Source organism: Lacerta agilis, chromosome 6 (assembly GCF_009819535.1).
Source record: "Lacerta agilis isolate rLacAgi1 chromosome 6, rLacAgi1.pri, whole genome shotgun sequence".
In the NCBI taxonomy this organism is placed as follows: domain Eukaryota; kingdom Metazoa; phylum Chordata; class Lepidosauria; order Squamata; family Lacertidae; genus Lacerta; species Lacerta agilis.
Window position 1 is genome coordinate 61,694,528 of NC_046317.1, and position 19,725 is coordinate 61,714,252.

At 46.8% G+C, this 19,725-nt stretch overlaps 1 protein-coding gene across 1 annotated transcript in view; it reads right to left on the minus strand.

Annotated features, from left to right (window-relative positions):
* Positions 1 to 19,725, minus strand: part of PTPN22 (protein tyrosine phosphatase non-receptor type 22) — a 48,292-nt gene that overhangs the window by 1,825 nt on the left and 26,742 nt on the right. The window contains exons 12-19 of the mRNA XM_033152986.1: positions 9,760 to 9,836; positions 8,234 to 8,949; positions 6,894 to 6,974; positions 6,041 to 6,186; positions 4,773 to 4,800; positions 4,251 to 4,331; positions 3,371 to 3,471; positions 2,350 to 2,380 (exon numbers count right to left, since the gene is read on the minus strand). Of these exons, the coding sequence (XP_033008877.1) occupies positions 2,350 to 2,380; positions 3,371 to 3,471; positions 4,251 to 4,331; positions 4,773 to 4,800; positions 6,041 to 6,186; positions 6,894 to 6,974; positions 8,234 to 8,949; positions 9,760 to 9,836 (1,261 nt within the window). The remainder of the gene's footprint in view (positions 1 to 2,349; positions 2,381 to 3,370; positions 3,472 to 4,250; positions 4,332 to 4,772; positions 4,801 to 6,040; positions 6,187 to 6,893; positions 6,975 to 8,233; positions 8,950 to 9,759; positions 9,837 to 19,725) is intronic.

The window sequence follows — 19,725 nt, forward strand, 5'->3', positions numbered from 1 at the left end:
TGGTGCCTGTGATTGAGGCCCAGATCTATACATGCCTTCTGCAAACACGGCAATCCAACTGCATTGTCAGGGCTGGACTGCTGGCAGTAGCTGGATGTGTGCCAGAAGCCAGAGGACAAAGGCCAGAGTAAAGGTCAGAATCCAAGGACAAGTTAGGAGGCAAGGTTGAAGAGCAATCCAGAGGCCAAGACCAAAGACCAACCAATGATACTGGAGCACACCAGAGTTTAGGAAGACTTTGTTGCTCAAGCGAGGTTCAGTTGGAACAGGAAGTCCTCCTATACTTATTCTTGTCCAGAAGGATCCTGTAGCCAGCCTTGGTGGACACAGGCAGTCCAGAGTTCTTCATTGAGAAGCTGCCACCTGCACTTTAGTAGCTCACTACAGAGAAGAGCTGTCCATAGTTCCCAGTTCTTGACTGTTTCTCTCTTCACCAGTCTAGCTCTGACACTCCTCCTTCCTTCTGCCAATACCTAAACAGCTTCCACCTCTCTCCCCATCTCAGGCCCAACTGGCTAAAATAATACTCTCCGTCCCACCCCACTCAGATTTTTAAAATAAATTTGTTTTTATTGCAAAAACAAGAAAACAATACAGCATATATTGCGTATCTCTATATCGCTCTATATAAATTTTATTTATTAAATTTGTCAGTTGCTTTATCTTGCCCAAGGCAACCCAAAGTGACTTGCAACCAAACAAATAGGCAATAAACCCTACATAGATACATTAAAGACAAGAGGAACAAGAAATACATTAAAAATATTCCACCCACAATGTGACCACTAGCTGCTGATATTGCCTGGATTTTGTTACAACGCACATATTAGAAGGTGCTACCAATCAACAACGTTGGCAGCGATATTTTCTGCTTTTGTTAATCCAAAGAAGGACACACAGGAAGAGCACCGTAAAGATTTATTGAAGTTTACTGGAAAACTTTTGAAGGCAAGAACCTGCATCAACAGGTGCATGGAGCAAAGCTTTATAAATCAGCATTTTTAAAAAATAAATGTTTTGTGCTAGAGGTACCTTCCCAAGTAGGTCTGTTCTAAAGGGCCTGTCATCTATGGTGTGTGGAATAAAATAATGCCCCAGTTCACATAGTGAATGTCGCTTCACGGAAATCATAGCATTAGGATCTTGTTGCCCCATGGTGATCATAATGCGTAGTTCACCCGTCTCTTATACAGAAGAGATATTGAAAAGATGTGGGAGAGGCTTGGCAAAGCGTGTTCTCCTTCCTAGAGAGCACGTGTTGCGGTTGGGGCCTAGCAAGACACCCTGCTGAAGTTTTGGGGAGGGATCTAATCTGTTAGCTAGGGTATTGATAGGGGCCGATGCAGTTGTTGGGGAGATTAGCATGTTGCAAAATGTTGATGGACAGGTCAGGGGTTATATATACTGGGCGTTCTTAGTAACTGCCCCTCTTTGCTGCGTGCATCGGATCTCCCATCCCCCCCCCCCTTGGTATAGGCGTGCGCTTTGACCTTGCTATTGCCTGTCATGGGGTCGTCTGCTTTGACAGGGGCCTAGTAGGAATTTTCCCAATTGGCAGATTGGTTTTGGCCATTGGGCTTTTGCCTACTACATAGCAATTAGTCACAACTGTAAGGTTGGCGGTTAGGCATTGGTTATTTAATTGGATTGCGGGAGGGGAAGTGGTTGGCCGTGCCTGCCCCTCCATTGCTGCTGCTGCGCAGGGAATTCCGTTAAAGGAATCCAGGGGCTCTCCATGCTTGTCCGTCCCTGGTCATGGGTTAGGGCCACGCAAGGGCCCCTGGGAGCATTAAGGGAGAGGGAGGGTCTTGGTCGCCCCGTCCCCCAAATACTCTCCCCAAAGTGTTTTCCCTCTTGCTGTCTTCCACCAAGCGGTTGGAAGTCAGCCTGTCCCCTAGATGGGACATAGTCAAACCAATGCCTAAGCAACCACTCACATGTTGTAATTTAATAAAACGGTTGTGGCCAAATTTTTATGCCATTAACCTTAACAAAATTTCTGTGTCTGGTGTGAATTACTTGGGGGTGGACTTGAGGACCTCTACACGCAAGCAGTATACACAAAGGTGTAAAAAGATTTCACATTTAAGAAATTGCCTTCTCTGTTTAGTATTCACAATGAAACCTCCGCAGATAAACGTAGATTTTTAATTAATTCCTGGTTCTGAAACCCTCTGAGATGCACAGTGAAAAACAGTGGAGTTCTTTATTAATCCATCAAAACCACTGAGTCTCCTTCATCTCCCAATAGAATTGTTAGGGGTTATGGTTCCTCGGCTCAGACTAGAACACAGCAGCACCGCAGTGAATATGCAAAATATAGACAGTCTATATATTCAAAAGACTTACTGTTCTTCACATTTCGTAAAATTTTCAAGCTCTAGGGGGGAAAACACAGAAAAATTATGGTGTTGCAAAACCCCTGCTTATTAAGAACAGATCTATTTGAAAAATAAACTACAGGGAGCAGTTGTCATGAGTACCTATCAAAAGGCTGTCCCATATTCTACCCACCCAACTCATTTAATCTGGGTCGACTGTTCCTGCAGGAAGTCCAATAAGTAAAAATAAAATGGTAATGGTATATATGGATCAAATTGGATTGGGGGGCGGGTTATAGGGTGGCATTTGAGAAGCACTGAGTGTACAATAAATTGCTGTGTGGAAGCACCCTAGATCAACACAAGCAGCCCATTTGCTTCCTGGGACAGCAGAATGGAGTTCTCTTCCAGTTAGAAGAGGAAAAGGTTTGTTTCCCTTTGCATTGAGGTTCTAGTAGCCATTTAAAGGTGAAACAAAGCCAGCCTCGAGTTGCATCACAATGGGCCATTAATTTGAAATTAAGGTCCTTGGGTATATTTCCTTCTGAAAAGAGTGAATCACTGTTGATTTACATATTTGATTATTGCAGCTTAACTGCACAGATAGCAAAACTGCAGTTTCTGGTTTGGTATGTACTGTATTTGCTTCTCTTTCTTGCTTAGAGCGCTCCCTAGTGCTGTGAATGGGAAATGTTCCAAGCTCTGGTTTTTTACCAGAGGATCTACCAGTTAAAACCTTATTTCTTCTCCATATTATGGATGGAGTCAGTGGGGGAGAGAGACACCTAACAATTGTTAGGTTGGGTTTTTTAAGCAGCATAATGTGGGCTAAAACTGGAAAGTTGGGTAGTCATGTATCCTTCCTAAGAGAAGGCAGCCCTCTATTGAAGCATTATCAGAAGACCGTTCTCTGTTTAAGGATAAAGAACTTCTGCACAGCTGAAACTTACATAATTAGCATGGAACGGGGGAAGCCCTGCTTCTCTGCTAATAGAAATGTTACAGGCGTCTCTCCCTCCACTTCTTATGCATTCTCCATGCTCCTTTACCTTACTCCTCCTGAAGCATTTTGCTTCCTTTGGTGACTTGTCTGTTGATCTAATCACAGACTCTCCAAAACTCACAGCATTGTTCATAACAGATGGTTGAGCTAGAAAAACAAAAACAGAAACACACTCAGCAAAACAATAACTGGATCGACGCTTCCATACACATGGGAAAACCTGTAGTCCTCCAGATGTTGTTGGACTCCAACTCCCAACAGCCCTAGCAGCCAGCATGGCCAATGTTCATGGATTATGGGAGTTGTAGTCCAACAACATCAGGAGGGTCAAAGGTTCCCTACCCCTGCTATATATGGAAGGCATCATTTGAGAAGAAAAAGAAAATAAACCAATTCTTTCCCCCAAATATGGCAATTCTTTCAATATAATTAAATGTACCGGTAATTACTACTAGGCTGTAAACCACATTGGAGATTTTTTTGTGCTTCAGAGGTTCTCTGGCAGCATCACTTGATTTATAGACATTTGGTATTGTTTCTCAGTATGCCACAAGTATGTATTAATAGGAATTAGTGGCAAAAGGTGGGTTCTGAATGTGATGAGACTCATTGTTATCTTCCTTTCTTGTTATTGTGATTTTCCTCCATCTGCCCCAGCTGCAACAAAACATTCCTCTCCCGTATCTGTCTCTACAGCCACGTCAGATGCTGTAACTCTCTAAAGATTTGACTTTACTCCCAAAGGCACACTTCTCCATTGTCTCCCAAGACAGACACATGCCAACAACAAGATTCTCCTCCAGCACTTTTCATCCGGACCTTCTCAAACGTGACTTTGTATTTGCTACCTCCTCAAATGAAAATGCACTAACTAAAGTCACCACCCAGTAATGTTGTTACAAGACAACCAGAGCTATTGTACTTACATTCCTCATCTGCAAGAATAAAGGACTCAGGAGTTCTTTCAGGAAGTGGGGGAGGGGAAGGAGACCGATTCCGGGGAATCTCTGTAATAACAAGCAATACAAAATAATTTAAACAAAACATTTTCATTAGCTTGCTTTCAAAACAAACAAACCCTGAGCCTCTCCAGCACCAGGCCAACACTGTCTGCAATGTCTTCAGTTCTGCTATCTGCTATCAGTGTTAAGCACAATTCATCTCAAGAGAGCATGTATGCACCTTAAGCTCCCACATACATGGGGAAAATTCTAAAAACACATGTTAACATCACTGCAATAATGCTAACAGAACCAGATGATAATGAGGAACAGGATTTGGTAAGTTTACCATCTATACAACAGACGTTTTCCATTGACAATAAAAGCAAGGCATTGCTAGAATGATGGGACATGATTAGAACAGGATTTAACCCCATTTCATTACAAAGCAAGCAGGTATAGTAATTGCACAGACTAATACATAGAAATGTCAGGAGAATGTTTTACCTGATCTGGGTCTCTGCAGCTTTGCATTCTGAAAATAAGCAAAAGGAGAATACTTTATCGTCCCTCAACTCTGTATAACTGCATTTAACTTTTAGTAAGTAGGTGATGGGACGCGGGTGGCGCTGTGGGTTAAACCACAGAGCCTAGGGCTTGCCGATCAGAAAGTCGGCGATTCGAATCCCCGTGACGGGGTGAGCTCCCGTTGCTCGTTCCCAGCTCCTGCCAACCTAGCAGTTCGAAAGCACGTCAAAGTGCAAGTAGATAAACAGGTACCGCTCCAGCGGGAAGGTAAACGGCGTTTCCCTGCGCTGCTCTGGTTCGCCAGAAGTGGCTTAGTCATGCTGGCCATGTGACCTGGAAGCTGTACGCCAGCTCCCTCAGCCAGTAAAGCGAGATGAGCGCCGCAACCCCAGAGTTGTCTGCGACTGGACCTAATGGTCAGGGGTCCCTTTACCTTTTAAAGTAGGTTTCTACTAATATCAATATACCCTTCCTTTCTGCCTTTTTTCTGCATTCAGAAAGTATTATTTACTTCCCACACCTGAAAAACTGTTGTACTGAAGTGAACAAATAAGAATAACAGCATGAAGCAAATTTAGAAGTGCTGCGAATGATAACAATTACAAAAGCCCGACCCGCAGAACAGTGTTTCAGCAATACAGTAGTAGCTGCATAAGACGGATGCTACCCTGTCAGCATACAACACATCTACTCAGAGGTTGTAAATTTGTTACTGGGACCTTACCAGCTCAGGAAATTGTGGTAACAGCCCAGTAAGAACTGAGAATGTTCTGTGGACATGGAACGGTGACTAACAAGGGCGGGGTGGAAAACTGGAGGGAAAGAATGGACAGAGTGCAGTATCCTGCAGAAGGCATAACTGGCTGGAACCCTGAACAGAACCTTGCAACATTTTGTCTCAGGTCCCACTTGCTCATGCTAAAAGCCTTTATTCATTTCCCCTGTTTTGTGGCATCTTCCTAGTTAGTCACATCAGCTCCCAATGAATTTTAGGAAGAAGAATGTTCATTAGCAGATGTTCCCATTTTCACTGGAATTTGCTGGGCATCTCTACTTCCAATTGACTCACTCAGACTTAATACAACTTGTTTTTTCAGAAGCATTGTCCTAGCCTCAGCTGTTGGACTATGAACTGAATATCTGCTGCAGTTTAGTTATATAAAGTAGTAGCCTTTATTTCTGCAGAAGTCAGGAGAACTATATAGCAATATTACTGGTGGAGATGTATAAAATCTCTAATGTGTTACCTTACTTGGCCTCAGTCTCACAGAGTCATCAGAAAATTTCAGCTGAGACATGCCACTCCATTCCTTAGAGATTCCAATTTTCTCATTTTTGGACAGTGATTTGTGGTTTGAATCTGGCAACACAGAGTCATCTGCAATGGATAAAACTAGAGAACATGATGGATCTTTTAAAACTTTCTGCATATCATCACTATCTTAGTCTGAGATGTAGATCAGGGATAGGGAACCTTCAGCTCAAATTTGGCCTTACAGGGGCCCCTACTCACAAACCACGCCAACTTGTTCCACACCTAATGTCATATGTGTCAGGTACCAAATGGCTACAAAGGGAGCTTAAAGGGAGCTCCTGATCATTTCTGTGCTGGAGCAAGGCATGGCAGGCAATGGGCAGCTGATGGGCAATGGGAGCAACCCTGGCTTCAGTAGCACAAAGCAGTTTGCATTGAAAGTGCTACTAAAATGGAGCTTTCCCCCACCATTTCAGCAGCAGTTTCCATGCAGACTGCTTCATGCCACTGATCCCTGCAGGAAGCAAGCTTGAACAACTGTGTGACTGGTTTCCCCATGGGGAACTCAATTATGCAGCCACTCCCCATAGAAAGCAGGCTTGAATTCACCATCCATCAGCTGATGGGCAGTGAGTTGAAATCTATGGAAAGGTGTTTTGCCAGCCCTATGCTCAGTGTCAATCATTGGGTGGCAAAGTTGGCTTGTGGGGTGAGGATGACAGAAAACTATCTGGCCAACTGGGCCAAAATGGTTCTCCACCCTTGAAAGAGATGATGACTTCATCTTGCACATGGTGTTCTGCCATCAACACAACTGTATTCACTTAGGTGATACTTGAACTCACCGTCTTCTCCAGGTACAATAAAGGACTCAGGGGTTCTTTTAGGCAATGGGGGAGGAATGTCTTCATCCACCTGGGAAGAACCTGTTAAGCCAAAATGCTGAAGTTAGTGGGCTTGGGTTGTATACACAAATATCTATTGCAGACATGCAAGATAATAACCAAGACCTCTCATCTATCAAGGTCTTCCTTGACCTTGGTTGCATTGCACAGCTACTCATTCCGCAATGTTAGTTTACGAAAACTAGTCATGAAATAAAGGACACAGCCTTATTCTGAGTCAGACGGTTGGCCCATTCAGATCCAAACAGTCTATTGTGACCAGCAATACCTCTCCAAGATATAGATATTAGGCAAACACTGCTTGCTGAAATCCTTTTAGCTAGAAAAATCCATGATTGGACATGGGAACTTCTGCCTGCAACATATACATTACAGAATCTTCCCTGCTTCAGTTGTGCACTATCATTTCATGGACAAAAATCTTTGCCATTATGTAGGAAAACCATGCACATCTTAAAATCCAAGTCTATAGCACTATTTAGGCCATAAGTGTGGACGGAAAGTGTCCTGCAACAAGCTTCTTTGTTGATTTAAATGAAGCATATCAGGAACACTGGAAACATGAACCAACTTCTGAATGTATAATAGGGAAACACCACCTGGTTGCAATCGCTGTTGCAAAATCTTGAAGTGCAGAAGCGTGGAAGCATTTACTTTTAAAAAAGAAATGGAGTGACCACCAGATGGCACTGGAAGTGGTAGCTCCTGCAACTACACTTCTTTCCCCCATCAACCATAAATCCTGTGTATCCAAAGTCCACATGGAAACCTTCTGCTAATTTATTTTCCTTCTCATTCCTCGTTTATCAGAATACAGAGTAGCACGATACCATTCATACTTTTTCAGATTTTAGAGTTTTACAACTGTGGCATCCCATCAACATTGGTGTGTGCTACATGCCCAAAAGTGTTGGGTTGTTGTGTAGCATTCCTCCTCTTTCCCTTGCCCACCACAGTGGGCGAAGTAAGGAGTTTGAATTCTATATTAAAACATTCTGATAACCCATATACATCTCTTCTGCTAATATTTGTTAGATGTTCACATAAAGAATAAAACATAGACGCTCAAAGGCAATTTAATCTCCACATATGAAAAAGCTGTTAGTTGTCCATCTTGATTCCTCATCCATGCACTAGCAAAGTCCAATTCTGGCCATGTGCAAACTTAAAATGTTATCACTCCTCCATCTGTTAGGGCAACAAAACAGCCCCCTTGTACACCTTTCCTTTGTAATGCAAATCCCCCTGCAGGAGGAAACCGCAACCTCTCAAGGACTTACTTTGGCAGGCAGAGCCCACTGCACCCACTGGTTGGATATTCTGAGCCACAAAGCTGCATGGTGGGTAGCTGGGCCTTGCTGGACTTTCTAAGGGCTCAGTTGTGGCGTCAGCAGCAGAAGCAAGCAGGGGAATTGTTTCAGATGGATTCACAGCAGTGTCAGGAAGCGCTGGGGAGCATGGTTCGTCGGATGACAGGGAAGAAAAGTAAGGATCTTCTGACGACCAAGTACAAGACTGATGGTGTAACTTTGCGAATAGACAATGCTTGGTGTTGCTTGATAGTTTATTTGAAAGGCTAGAGTCAGCTGTAAAGCCTCCAGACTGGAGGCCCTCATAGGAGCCAGGGTCCTTTCTTGTCAACATCTGGGATGCTCTCTGTGATGCTAACTCAAAAGGGGTCGATTTGGTCCGTGTTAGAGGCACCTTTGAATCTAAGCTGATCCCAGCATCACTTCCTGATTTTAAAGTGACAGGTAGCTCTGCCCAAAAGAGATTGTTGAAGTCCAAACTGTGATGCTTATGGAGTGGCTGTCTTGGCAACCAAGAGTTCAAGCCTGCTGCGGCATCCATGTTTCTGCTGGCGCTGAAGCTCAAGGATCCAATTGAAATTGCTTGTCTGACCAGAGAAGCACCATCTCTATTTCTGTCACGAGTGTCTAAGCCCCATATATCATGACCCGGGCTCCGAGATTTCTCCTGTTCTTCTTGCACTGAACTGAAACAAAGGGAACATGATTGTCAGAGGTATAACTATTCGGGAAGGCCCTTCTCAATGCAGACAAAGCTCCACTACATTGCAAAATGGCTAGGGATAAGTGAAAACTCAGAAACTTTACATCCGCCAATGAAAAAAGCACATCAACAAAAGGAACTGAGACTAGCTTCTTAAAAATTAAGGGTATGTATACCTTTTTTGACACCCTGGGGACTGCCAAGATTTTATTTACTGCGGTATTCAGTCAGATGCTTCTGGAAAGTATACCAGCAGCACATAAAGGCAATAGCCCTCCCTCACTGTTCTCACATAGCAACTGGTAGCATTCAGAGTTCCTCTGTGTTAAAGGTTCCAACTAGCTACCATAGACAGTAGCTGCTGATAGACAAGATGACCTCCATGGATTTCCTTGATGCAAAGTCAGCAGAGAAGGAGAGGCAGGTAGGAATTGTTTTACTTTAGTAACCTTGTTTTCTTTGTAGCAAGGATGGGAAACCTATGGCCCTCCAGATGTTGTGGCTGGGACTTATGTGTAAAACACAGCATCCGCAATCCTGGTCCATAGCTAGGTTGGGACTATGGGTATAAACCAACCAAAGTTGAGCTAAGGCTCATTTATTTCAGTGAAAGAGAGAATACATATTTAATTGCCCCACAGAGATTAGTGGGCTCCACAGTGCAGTCCTGTGCATGTCCTTTGAGATTGATGGGGCTTCCTCCCAGATAAGTGTGCATTGGATTACAGCCTTTTTAAAGTCCTTAATCTTTCCCGAATTGTGTGCTATACTTAAGAATCACATCTTTTCTTACCTGTTCAATTGTATCAAAGAAGAAGTTTCCATATGTGGAGCCTGGAGTGCTGTGGCTGTTGGATGGCTTGCTTCGGCCTACAAAAGTTACAAAATAAAAATAAAAATAGGTTTTGTAGACTCACATAAGCAGAACATTGGTTTTCAACAGGTGGAAGCCCAATGTAAGTGTGATGGCCTGGGAGTCAGACTCTGATGCTGAACCTGAGGGATCCCAGCCTGCACAGGATTCCCCGCCTCCAGAACCAGCTGAGCCGGGGCCAGGGCTTGAGCCTGAAGGATCCCCACCTGTGCTGGATCCCCAGGTGCAGGCATCAGCAGAGTCTGCTCTGGCTCCTGATGGGAGGGAGGACCCATTGCCTGCAGGTGCTCCACTCCCAGCCTCTTCAGAGGAAGCTGAGGCGGCCCCTGGGTCCAGTAACCCACCAGCCTCTCCTGAGCTACAGAGGCTCAGGGCAGAGAGGCGAAGGGAGTTAAGTGTCTGCAGGAGGAGTGCTCGCCTCCAGGCCCGGAGGAGAGGCGAGTCTCCGGAGGATCGGGACCGCCCTAAGCATAGGGCCAGATAAAAGCCAGCCAGACCCAGCCCAAGCTGCGTGAGCAACTTAGTTGCAAGCGTGTGCTCAACCTGCAACCTTGTGCCTGAACCTGCCTTGGACCTTGACCTGCTCCCTGCCTCGCTCCCCGCTGGACTGACCTCCTTTGGACCCCTAGACCCAGGACTGGACTTGGACCTCGCTTCATGGACAAACCCTTGGGGCCAGCACAGTAAGGTAGGTAACAACAGCAGCACTACCACCATATAAACATAGGACAAAATATTTAAGAAATTGGTTGCCAAATGCATGTTTGGGCTAGGTCATTCGCAGATCTGTATTCTGTGAGGTCCACACATGTGCGTAGCCAAGATTTTTGTGGGGGGGGGGGCAGGACTTTATTGGGGAGGCAGGACTTTTGTTGGTGGGGCAGAACCATTTTGATTGGTCAGTTAAGTATTTCTGTTGTTTTACTTGATAGGTGTGGGGCAGCTGCCCCTCCCTTGACTACAGTCATGGGTCCACACCTTTCATAGTGGAAAGAGTAGGCTACACTGTTGAATCTGGAATTGATATTTGCCATCGCAAAAGATAATCACTGAACTCTCAGTTACTCCTTTATCTAGGACATCCCTGCTCTCTAAATACATTTTTGGAGTTCAATGGCTTGATAAATATTGGACTACTACGGAATCTGCCAAGTAGGGTACCTCTCTCTAAGCTCTCCAGGAAATGTTGAATCACTTTTATTGCTTATAATTAATGTGGTATGTCCCTCTTTCATCACCCATCTTACTTCAGTGTATTTGGCTTCTGCGTAGTACTCAGCACCAAGTCTTACATTTTAGCTACCTCACGAGTTATTGGAAATGCTTCCACATTGCAGCGCTCCACATGGTGAACAGATGTTGGAGCTACTGCAAGGCAGAAGCATCTCCAGCGTCTTCCATATAGCAACTGGTAACATAAAGGTCAGACTTTGCTTAGGACTGGTGCAAACATAACACCCCTGAAAGCAAATTGCTTCTGTCTTGCATCATGACTGACTCCAGTTATGAAGGGCCCTGAAGTGTTCTCTGCTGGCACTTTGATGAGAATCAGAATTGTACAGTTTAATTTTTTTTTTTTAAGGTGCAAGTAAAATGAAGTTTAAGCCTATGTACACATGAGTGGCTTAAAGTATGGGCATGTCCCCTCTTTATGTTTGCACTTGCTGGGTACACCAGAGAGGGGGCAGGGGTGTCTTCATTCAATGCACATTACCTGATTTGTTTCTCTGTGCCTACACCGCCACCCCTGAACTGAATGAAGCTGTCACCTGCACACGTGCTGTCACCTGTGCATTCACAACAAGTATCTGAACTGTGCACCCCTCAGCTTAACCACAGCTTGCATTTTCAAATCAGATGGAAGCTGATTTGAGGGGAAGTACGTCAAACAGGAGCATTTCTCAAGAATCTGCAGGATACATACGGATTGTGGCTAATGCCGTGTGTACTCTGCTTCATACACCAGCGGTGGGAGCCCACTGGAGTGGGAGGAAATGGTAATGTGTACACAGCCTAAGTGAACTGGGGGAGGAAGGAAGTGTGCTTGAGGGGAAGGATAAAAAGCCACACCTGGGATATTTTCTGTCAACCTCTGCTGACTGGTGTGGATTGCAAGGAATGGCGACTGAAAGAAATAGGAGTGTGTGGATCCTTGTGTACCAGTTGTGCACACAGAACAAATGTGGAACAACCTAGTCTGGACATGCCCTCTGATTCAAGCTGTTTCAAGTAAGGGTTCAACTGTATTGGGCCATAATTCTAAACCCGCACTTGTCTCCAGCCTACCACGAAGGGTGGGAATCATAGGGCCATATGATCCTTTTTTCCTGGTGGGGCATCTTCTTGTGCACTTTCTTCTAGTGCTGCAACCTAAACATGCATGCACTTAGCTTCTGTAAAGAGATATGCCTCCAAATTTCTATCTAGGCCCACAGGTTAATCATTCAGGCAGGCTCTGCTGAGGTGGGTTTGCTCTTGTAAGTCAGTCTCAGCCCCAAATCCATTTTTGGTGAACTGCTTTTTCAAAGGTCCTTTTTTTGAGGCACCAAGGTACCAGAGGGTAGGTAGAAAGAGCCACAGAACCCCATTTTAGATGCAGCTTCACTTTGATTCCATTTTATAAGATGCAGTTCTGCTCACTCTAGCTAAAGCTTAGCACTGCAGCTTTTTTAGACATATCAGCAGTTTCAGCAGTTCAGCAGTTCAGCAGAATGCCAGTAAACGGCCGACCACAGACTTCCTCTTTTTTAAGACTCTGTCTGGGTAGCTAACCACAACTCATCCTGTGACCAAGCCATTTCCTGTGAACATCAGCAGAAGCCAAAATAAGGTCCCAGGTGCAGTTGGGGGTCAACGGCTAGGCATTTAGGCACTGAAATAATAGCATATAGCACCTCCTGGCGGCTAAAGCAGCTTGAAACAGACAAAGGCAGCCGGACAAAGGAAATGTTCTGATTTGCTAACGCAGTATTATAATATTAGTTCTGATAGGCCAGGAGGAGGGATTTAGGAGGAGCTTTACTATGTCATAGAGAGTACTTAAGCTTGCCCCACAGGAGGTGGGGTGTGCATTTGCCTTTTGCTTACTGAATGCACCTTATTGCAATAAAGAAACTTTGCTTTTGGAAACTTTGCTGCCTGAATCTTTCTTCTGGTCTTATTGGGTCAAGGCATACAGGCGTAACATTTCTGGTGCCGTCAAGGACTCGGATCGGGCCTTAAGCCCTCGACCAGAGGCAGCCCCCTTGCCTCCAGGTAGGGCGGCAGGTGCTAGTCAACAGCCCTGTGACCTTGCGCGCACCACCTCAGTCTTCAGAGTTGGAAGGGATCAGAAGGCATCTTGACCCCCCTCCGCCCTGCAAGGAGTGGCAACGGACAAAGAACCGGGGAGACAGGGAAGACAGCCGGCTTTTGGTGAGTACTGACCCTCTATATTAATTAGAGGAAGGGGGACTTGATCTCTCCCCAGCGTATGGTATTAGCCAGCAGGTAAGGGGTCCTCTGGCGAACCCATATACGCAGAGGTAGGGCAGGTAGGACAGGTAGGGCAGGTAGATACATAGATATGTGTAGGTAGGCAAGAAAGGACAAAAGGGGGAAAACTTTGGGAGGTATATGTGTGTGGTGTGTGAATAAGGTACTCCAGTGATTGTGTGTATGCATGAGAGGCCGGGGCGTTAGTGCCACTAGCCAAGCGACGTGTGGTCCCGAGGTGCGGTTTCAGGTAGCGAGAGCTCACCTGGCCACTGACAGGACGTGGAGAAAGGTGTGTGATTGTACCCTGGTAGGAGCAGAGTACCTCAGCAGCCCAGGATGGGAGGAGGGTCCAGCAAAGGGACTCCCCTCCAGTGTTTTCTGGACCATTGGAAGGAAGCCACAGAGGGCGACGATTGGGGATTCCCGTTGAGGAAAGAACGCCTACGATCCCTGTGTGAAGTAGACTGGCCAACACAGGGTACAGGCTGGCCCTCCGAGGGAAGCTTTGATGAGAATCTCATTAATCCCTTATGGCGGACTATAATTGACAATCATCCAGACCAGATCCCATATATCTCAACGTGGAAGGATGCTGTAGACCATAATCCCCCTTGGCTGCGAGGGTGCAGAAAATTGCCACCAAGGGCTAAGATCTGCAGTGTACAGAAGTTAGCAAAACACCCGCCAGTACTGGACAGTCAAGAAGAGGAGCTTATGGTTCCGCGGCCACCCCCTTATGCGCCCCTAGTACAACAGCCTCAGAACGCAGACCCACCGGCTGGGGCAGAAGGGGGACAGGGGAATAGGGTGAAGGTCCCTAACACCCAAACCCTGGAAGAAATATACCCAAACCTCAGAGAATTAAGGGAAAAGATAAGCCGGTATAGGTCCTCCAATCCTAAGCATAAAAGTGCAGCGGCAGCCTACAGCAGGGCCCGTAATCAGGCACTGAAAGACTATGCAAAAAGGTGCAAGGAAGCACCACCAGAAGACCTAATTGCCCCCCTTCGGGTGGTATGGGACAATCCACCCCCACCTGATGCACCTTTAGTCGATGGTGGACCCCCACCTCGGACGTACACCATGCAGTATGTTCCCTTTACCACCACAGATTTGATGAATTGGAAGGTACACACACCACCCTTTAGTGAAAAACCTAAAGCTATGGTGGATTTAATGGCATCTATCTTCGCTGCCCACGAACCAACCTGGCCAGATTGCCAGCAGTTGCTGAATACCCTTTTTACCACAGAGGAAAGAAGGAGGATAGATCAACAAGCATTAGAACACTTGAAGGAACAGAGAGTGTTAGAAACAGATTGGCCCACTCGATATCCATCGTCTGATCCCAAATGGAACGCAAACAATGATGGAGACCGAAACGCCCTGAAAGCATATAGGGAAACTCTCCTACAAGGTATTCGAAGGGCAGCTAGGAAGCCAACAGACCTGTCCAAGGTCTCGGCTGTGACCCAGAAGGCAGATGAGAGCCCTGGAGATTTTCTGGAACGGTTAATGGAAGCCTATAGAATCTGGACTCCATTTGACCCCGACCTCCCCGAGTATGCGGTGATGGTCAATAGCTCATTTATCGCACAATCCACTAAAGATATAAGGACAAAGATACAAAAGCAGGATGGGTTTCAAGGAAAGTCCCGGAGTGAATTGATGGCAATTGCCCAGCGAGTGTATGACTATAGAGGGGAGGAGGAGAAGAAGGAAAAGAGGAAGTGGATGAAGGAGAAGGCGGCAGTTATGGCGGCAGCTTTGGCCCAAGGGGAACCGGCGACTCGGGAGGGCCAGAGGGGCCCAGAGACAAGAGGTAGAGGCCGGGGAAGAGGCCAGCCGCTTGGAAGGAACCAGTGTGCGATATGTAAGAAGGATGGACATTGGAGACGGCAATGCCCCCAGAATCAGGCGGGCAGGATGGAAGGAGGACAGAGGGAACAAAGAGGACAAAGAGGAGGAGTGTTTGGAGGAAGATATGCTAGAGGACCAGACAGGAGAGATTTCGTGGGCCTTGCAAGCATGGAGGAGTATCATGATTAGGCAGGACCGGGTTCTTCTCTCAATTTAGGCCTCCGAGAACCTATGGTCAGGGTGAAATTGGGAGGCCGCATTATGGACTTTATGATCGATACCGGGGCCCAATACTCTGTTATAACCAAACCTGTACAGCCTGAAAGCCAAGAGTCAGTAAATATTGTAGGGGCCACAGGGGATCGGTCCCGAAAACCGTTCTTACAACCATTAGAGTGCCAAGTTGGAGGTCATCACCTCACCCACCAATTCTTGTACATACCAGAGTGCCCAGTGCCATTGCTGGGAAGGGACGTTCTCACCAAGTTGCAAGCCCAAATCGCTTTCACCCCCAAAGGACCAGAATTGAGATTGCCCCCACAGGCAGCAGGCATAATGAAGATCACAGTGCCCAGAGAACAGGCCTGGAAATATCTGGCATACATAGGCCGCCCAACTACCCTTGCTGAAGTAATAGAACAAATACCTGAAACCACACTCCAAGCCCCTCCAGGGGTGTGGGCTGAAGACAATCCCCCAGGAATGGCTAAGAATATTCCACCCATAATTGTTAGAGTGAAGCCATCAGCGACGCCAGTCGCTGTAAGACAGTACCCTATACCGAGACGAGCAGCGGAGGGAATCCAAAAACATCTAGACCGATTGTTACAATTTGGCTTACTCAAACCCTGCCAATCTGAATGGAACAGCCCATTGTTGCCCATCAAAAAACCAGGCCCAGGAAACGAGTTTCGTCCGGTACAGGACCTTAGAAGTGTGAACCAGGCCATAGAGACCCTACACCCTAATGTACCCAACCCGTACACCCTGTTGAGTTTGATTCCACCTGAAGCTCGATTCTTCACGGTGTTAGACCTGAAAGATGCATTCTTTTGTTGCCGGCTGGCACCACAAAGCCAACCCATATTCGCTTTCCAGTGGGAGGATCCACTAACGGGAGCCAAGGGACAGTTAACTTGGACCAGGCTACCCCAGGGTTTCAAGAACTCCCCAACCCTATTTGGAACGGCACTAGCCAAGGACTTGTCTAAATACCCCTCAGTGCCTGGGGAAAAGGTTCTGCTACAGTACGTTGATGATTTGATTCTGGCAGCAAAAGACTTTAGAACATGTAAAGAGGGCACTGAGGAGTTATTACATTTGTTGTGGGAGGCAGGATACAAAGTCTCCCGGAAGAAAGCGCAACTGTGCTTGGAGGAAGTTCAGTATTTAGGCTATAATGTGTCACACCAGCAAAGGGCTTTGAGACCAGAGAGGAAAGAAGCCATATGTCTTATAAGAAGGCCCATGACTAGGAAACAGTTGCGTGGTTTTCTAGGAGCAGCAGGATGGTGTAGAATTTGGATACCAGGATTCAGCATAATAGCAAAACCTCTAAACGAGAGTACCAGGGGAAAGGAGAAAGACCCTTTTGTGTGGGGACCAGAGCAGCAAGAGGCTTTTGAGACTATTAAGAAATGCCTAATGGAGGCTCCGGCCTTGGGGCTGCCAAACCCAGAGAAGCCCTTCCAACTGTATGTACATGAGCAGAATGGCGTGGCAGCTGGAGTTTTGACTCAAAAGCTAGGAAGTTGGAATCGGCCTGTAGCTTATCTTTCAAAGCAACTGGACCCAACGGCTAAAGGATGGCCACCCTGTTTGAGATCGGTGGCAGCCACTGCAGTCTTGGTGACAGAAGCAGATAAATTCACCTTTGGCCAAGAAATGTATGTAAATGTACCCCATGCTGTTCTCACCCTCATGGAGTACAAAGGGAGTTACTGGCTGACAAACCCCCGAATGGCCCAATACCAGGGCCTGCTGTGTGAAAACCCAAGAGTGCACCTAAGAGTGGTGAATACCCTTAACCCCGCCACCCTGATGCCCCTACCAGACGACGAGGAAATAGAACACCATGATTGTCTCCAGGTGATGGACGAAGTCTATTCTAGCAGACCAGACTTGAAAGATGAACCCCTGAAAGAGCCTGATGTTGTATATTACACAGATGGGAGCAGCTTTGTATCCAATGGCGTCAGGAGGGCTGGGTATGCTGTGGTGACCAACGATGAGATTGTAGAGGCAGAAGCTCTGCAACCGGGAACCTCTGCCCAGAAGGCCGAAATAATTGCACTCACTAGAGCCCTGCAATTGGCAGCTGGATGTAAGGCGAATATATATACAGATTCAAAGTATGCCTTCTTAACCCTGCATGCGCATGGAGCTCTATGGAAGGAAAGAGGTCTGATAGGAGCCCATGGAAAAGCCTTGAAGTATGGACAAGAAGTGGAAAGTCTATTAGAGGCGGTGTGGGCCCCTGAGAGGATTGCTGTAATGCATTGCAAAGGACATGGGCGAGGCAAGGATTTGGTCACCAGAGGCAACCATAAGGCAGACAAGGCTGCCCGAGAAGCAGCTATGCAATCACCACCTTCAACCGTGGCTGCACTCATCCCAGAAATATCCACTGAAGTCTTGGAACCTCACTATTCTCCTGAAGAGCAAGAATGGGCACAACAGGAGGGAGCCCGACTGCAAGATGGATGGCTACTCCTCCCAGACAACCGAGTGTTCGTGCCCCAACACTTGGCCAGCAAAATTGTGAGAAACTACCATGAGTCCACACACTTGGGTGGCACCGCTGCTAGGGAACATCTCGGGAGAAAATTGTATGTGCCTAACCTCTCACAATTAACTGCTGCTATCTCCCAGAGGTGTATCCTTTGTGCCAAAAACAACCCCAAGCAAGGAATGCAACCCCCACCGGGTGTACAACATGTGGGATACAGCCCTATGGAGAATCTGATTGTGGATTTTACTGAGTTGCCACCTGCAAGGACTTGCAAATATCTGCTAGTGTTTGTTTGTACGCTGACCGGATGGGTAGAGGCGTTCCCAACACGGACTGAAAAAGCCAGGGAGGTAACTAAGAAACTTCTAACCGAACTAATACCCAGGTTCGGACTGCCCAGGAGTATAGGGAGTGATAATGGACCAGCCTTTATCGATCAGGTAGTGCAGGAAGTGTGCAAGACACTTCAGATAAAGTGGAGACTGCACTCTGCCTATAGGCCACAGAGTTCGGGGAAAACTGAAAGGATGAACCGGACTTTGAAAATCCAATTGGCCAAGTTAACCCAAGAGACCGGACTGAAGTGGACAGATGTCCTCCCTATAGCTCTGTTCCGAATTCGAAGCGCCCCCACCAAGAGACTTAAATTGTCACCATTCGAGCTCCTGTATGGGAGACCACCTCCCTTCGTTCGTGAAATACCAGCTAGTTTGGGGCAAGTGGGAGATCATATCACCCATGAGCAAATACAGTCTCTCTCTCGTGTTTTTGCTTCTCTCAACAGGTGGGCCCTCGAACGAACTCCGTGCAGTCTGGCGGAGCCAGTCCATCGGTTCCAACCAGGCGACAGCGTGTGGGTGAAGGAGTGGAAGCGCGACCCTCTCATTCCTCGGTGGCGCGGCCCGTATACAGTTCTCCTATCCACGCCAACAGCAGTGAAAGTAGCTGAGGTGACCCCCTGGATCCACCACACTCGTCTGAAGAAATCGGAGGGAGTCTGGACTTGTAAAGGAAAACCTGCAGACCCTTTGAAACTGACATTCTCAAAGAACCCTTGTGTCTAGACCCAGGAGGACAACGAGGACGACCGGCCTGCTGCAACCACACCCGGAAGCTGGTTGCCCTGCGCACGCCTGAAGAATTAAGGAGCAGCGGTACGCGGGAGGACCGAGACCTCTGATCCTGTACTTGTAATTAACTGTGGGCTTGAAGGGAGGAGGAAAGGGGGGAGGTGGCCAACTGGCCTAAAGGGAATTGAATGGGAAGAGATTTGATTGTACAAGTAGTCACCAAAAGAAAATTAATTTTGGACCTCTCCCGGAAATCAGTATTAGGCCACCCCTGGATTTTTGAATATACTTGTGGTTGCCGAGTGGTGGCCTACCGCATAGAGGACTGCCCCAACCCCATAGAATTAGGACGGCGTCCCTACCGGGTAGGTTGTCCCAATCCAGAAGTACACCAAGGGGCGCATATCCTATACCAGTACCAGGAAGGATAGGCTCCTCATGCAAAGGCGCCCCTCCCCATCAGAGGAATATCAGGAAAGTTGGTCTGAGGCACAGTGCCACAAGTGGTTTGTCCGTCCTGTTGCTCGACAGGGAATTCTTTTACAAGTAGGGAAACTGAGATGCGAGCATTATAGGTTTATGTTAATGCAACACCCGAGTCTTCCACTGTGGTTACTCTGGAAAGCCTCTGCGATAACTGAATGGGCCCATAGACCTTTCCTCCTCATTCGAAGGGTAGGTGGTAAATTTGAAGTGTACCGAGTCCACTGTCACCTTTACAGTCACCGAGGTCTGGCTGTGTATCAG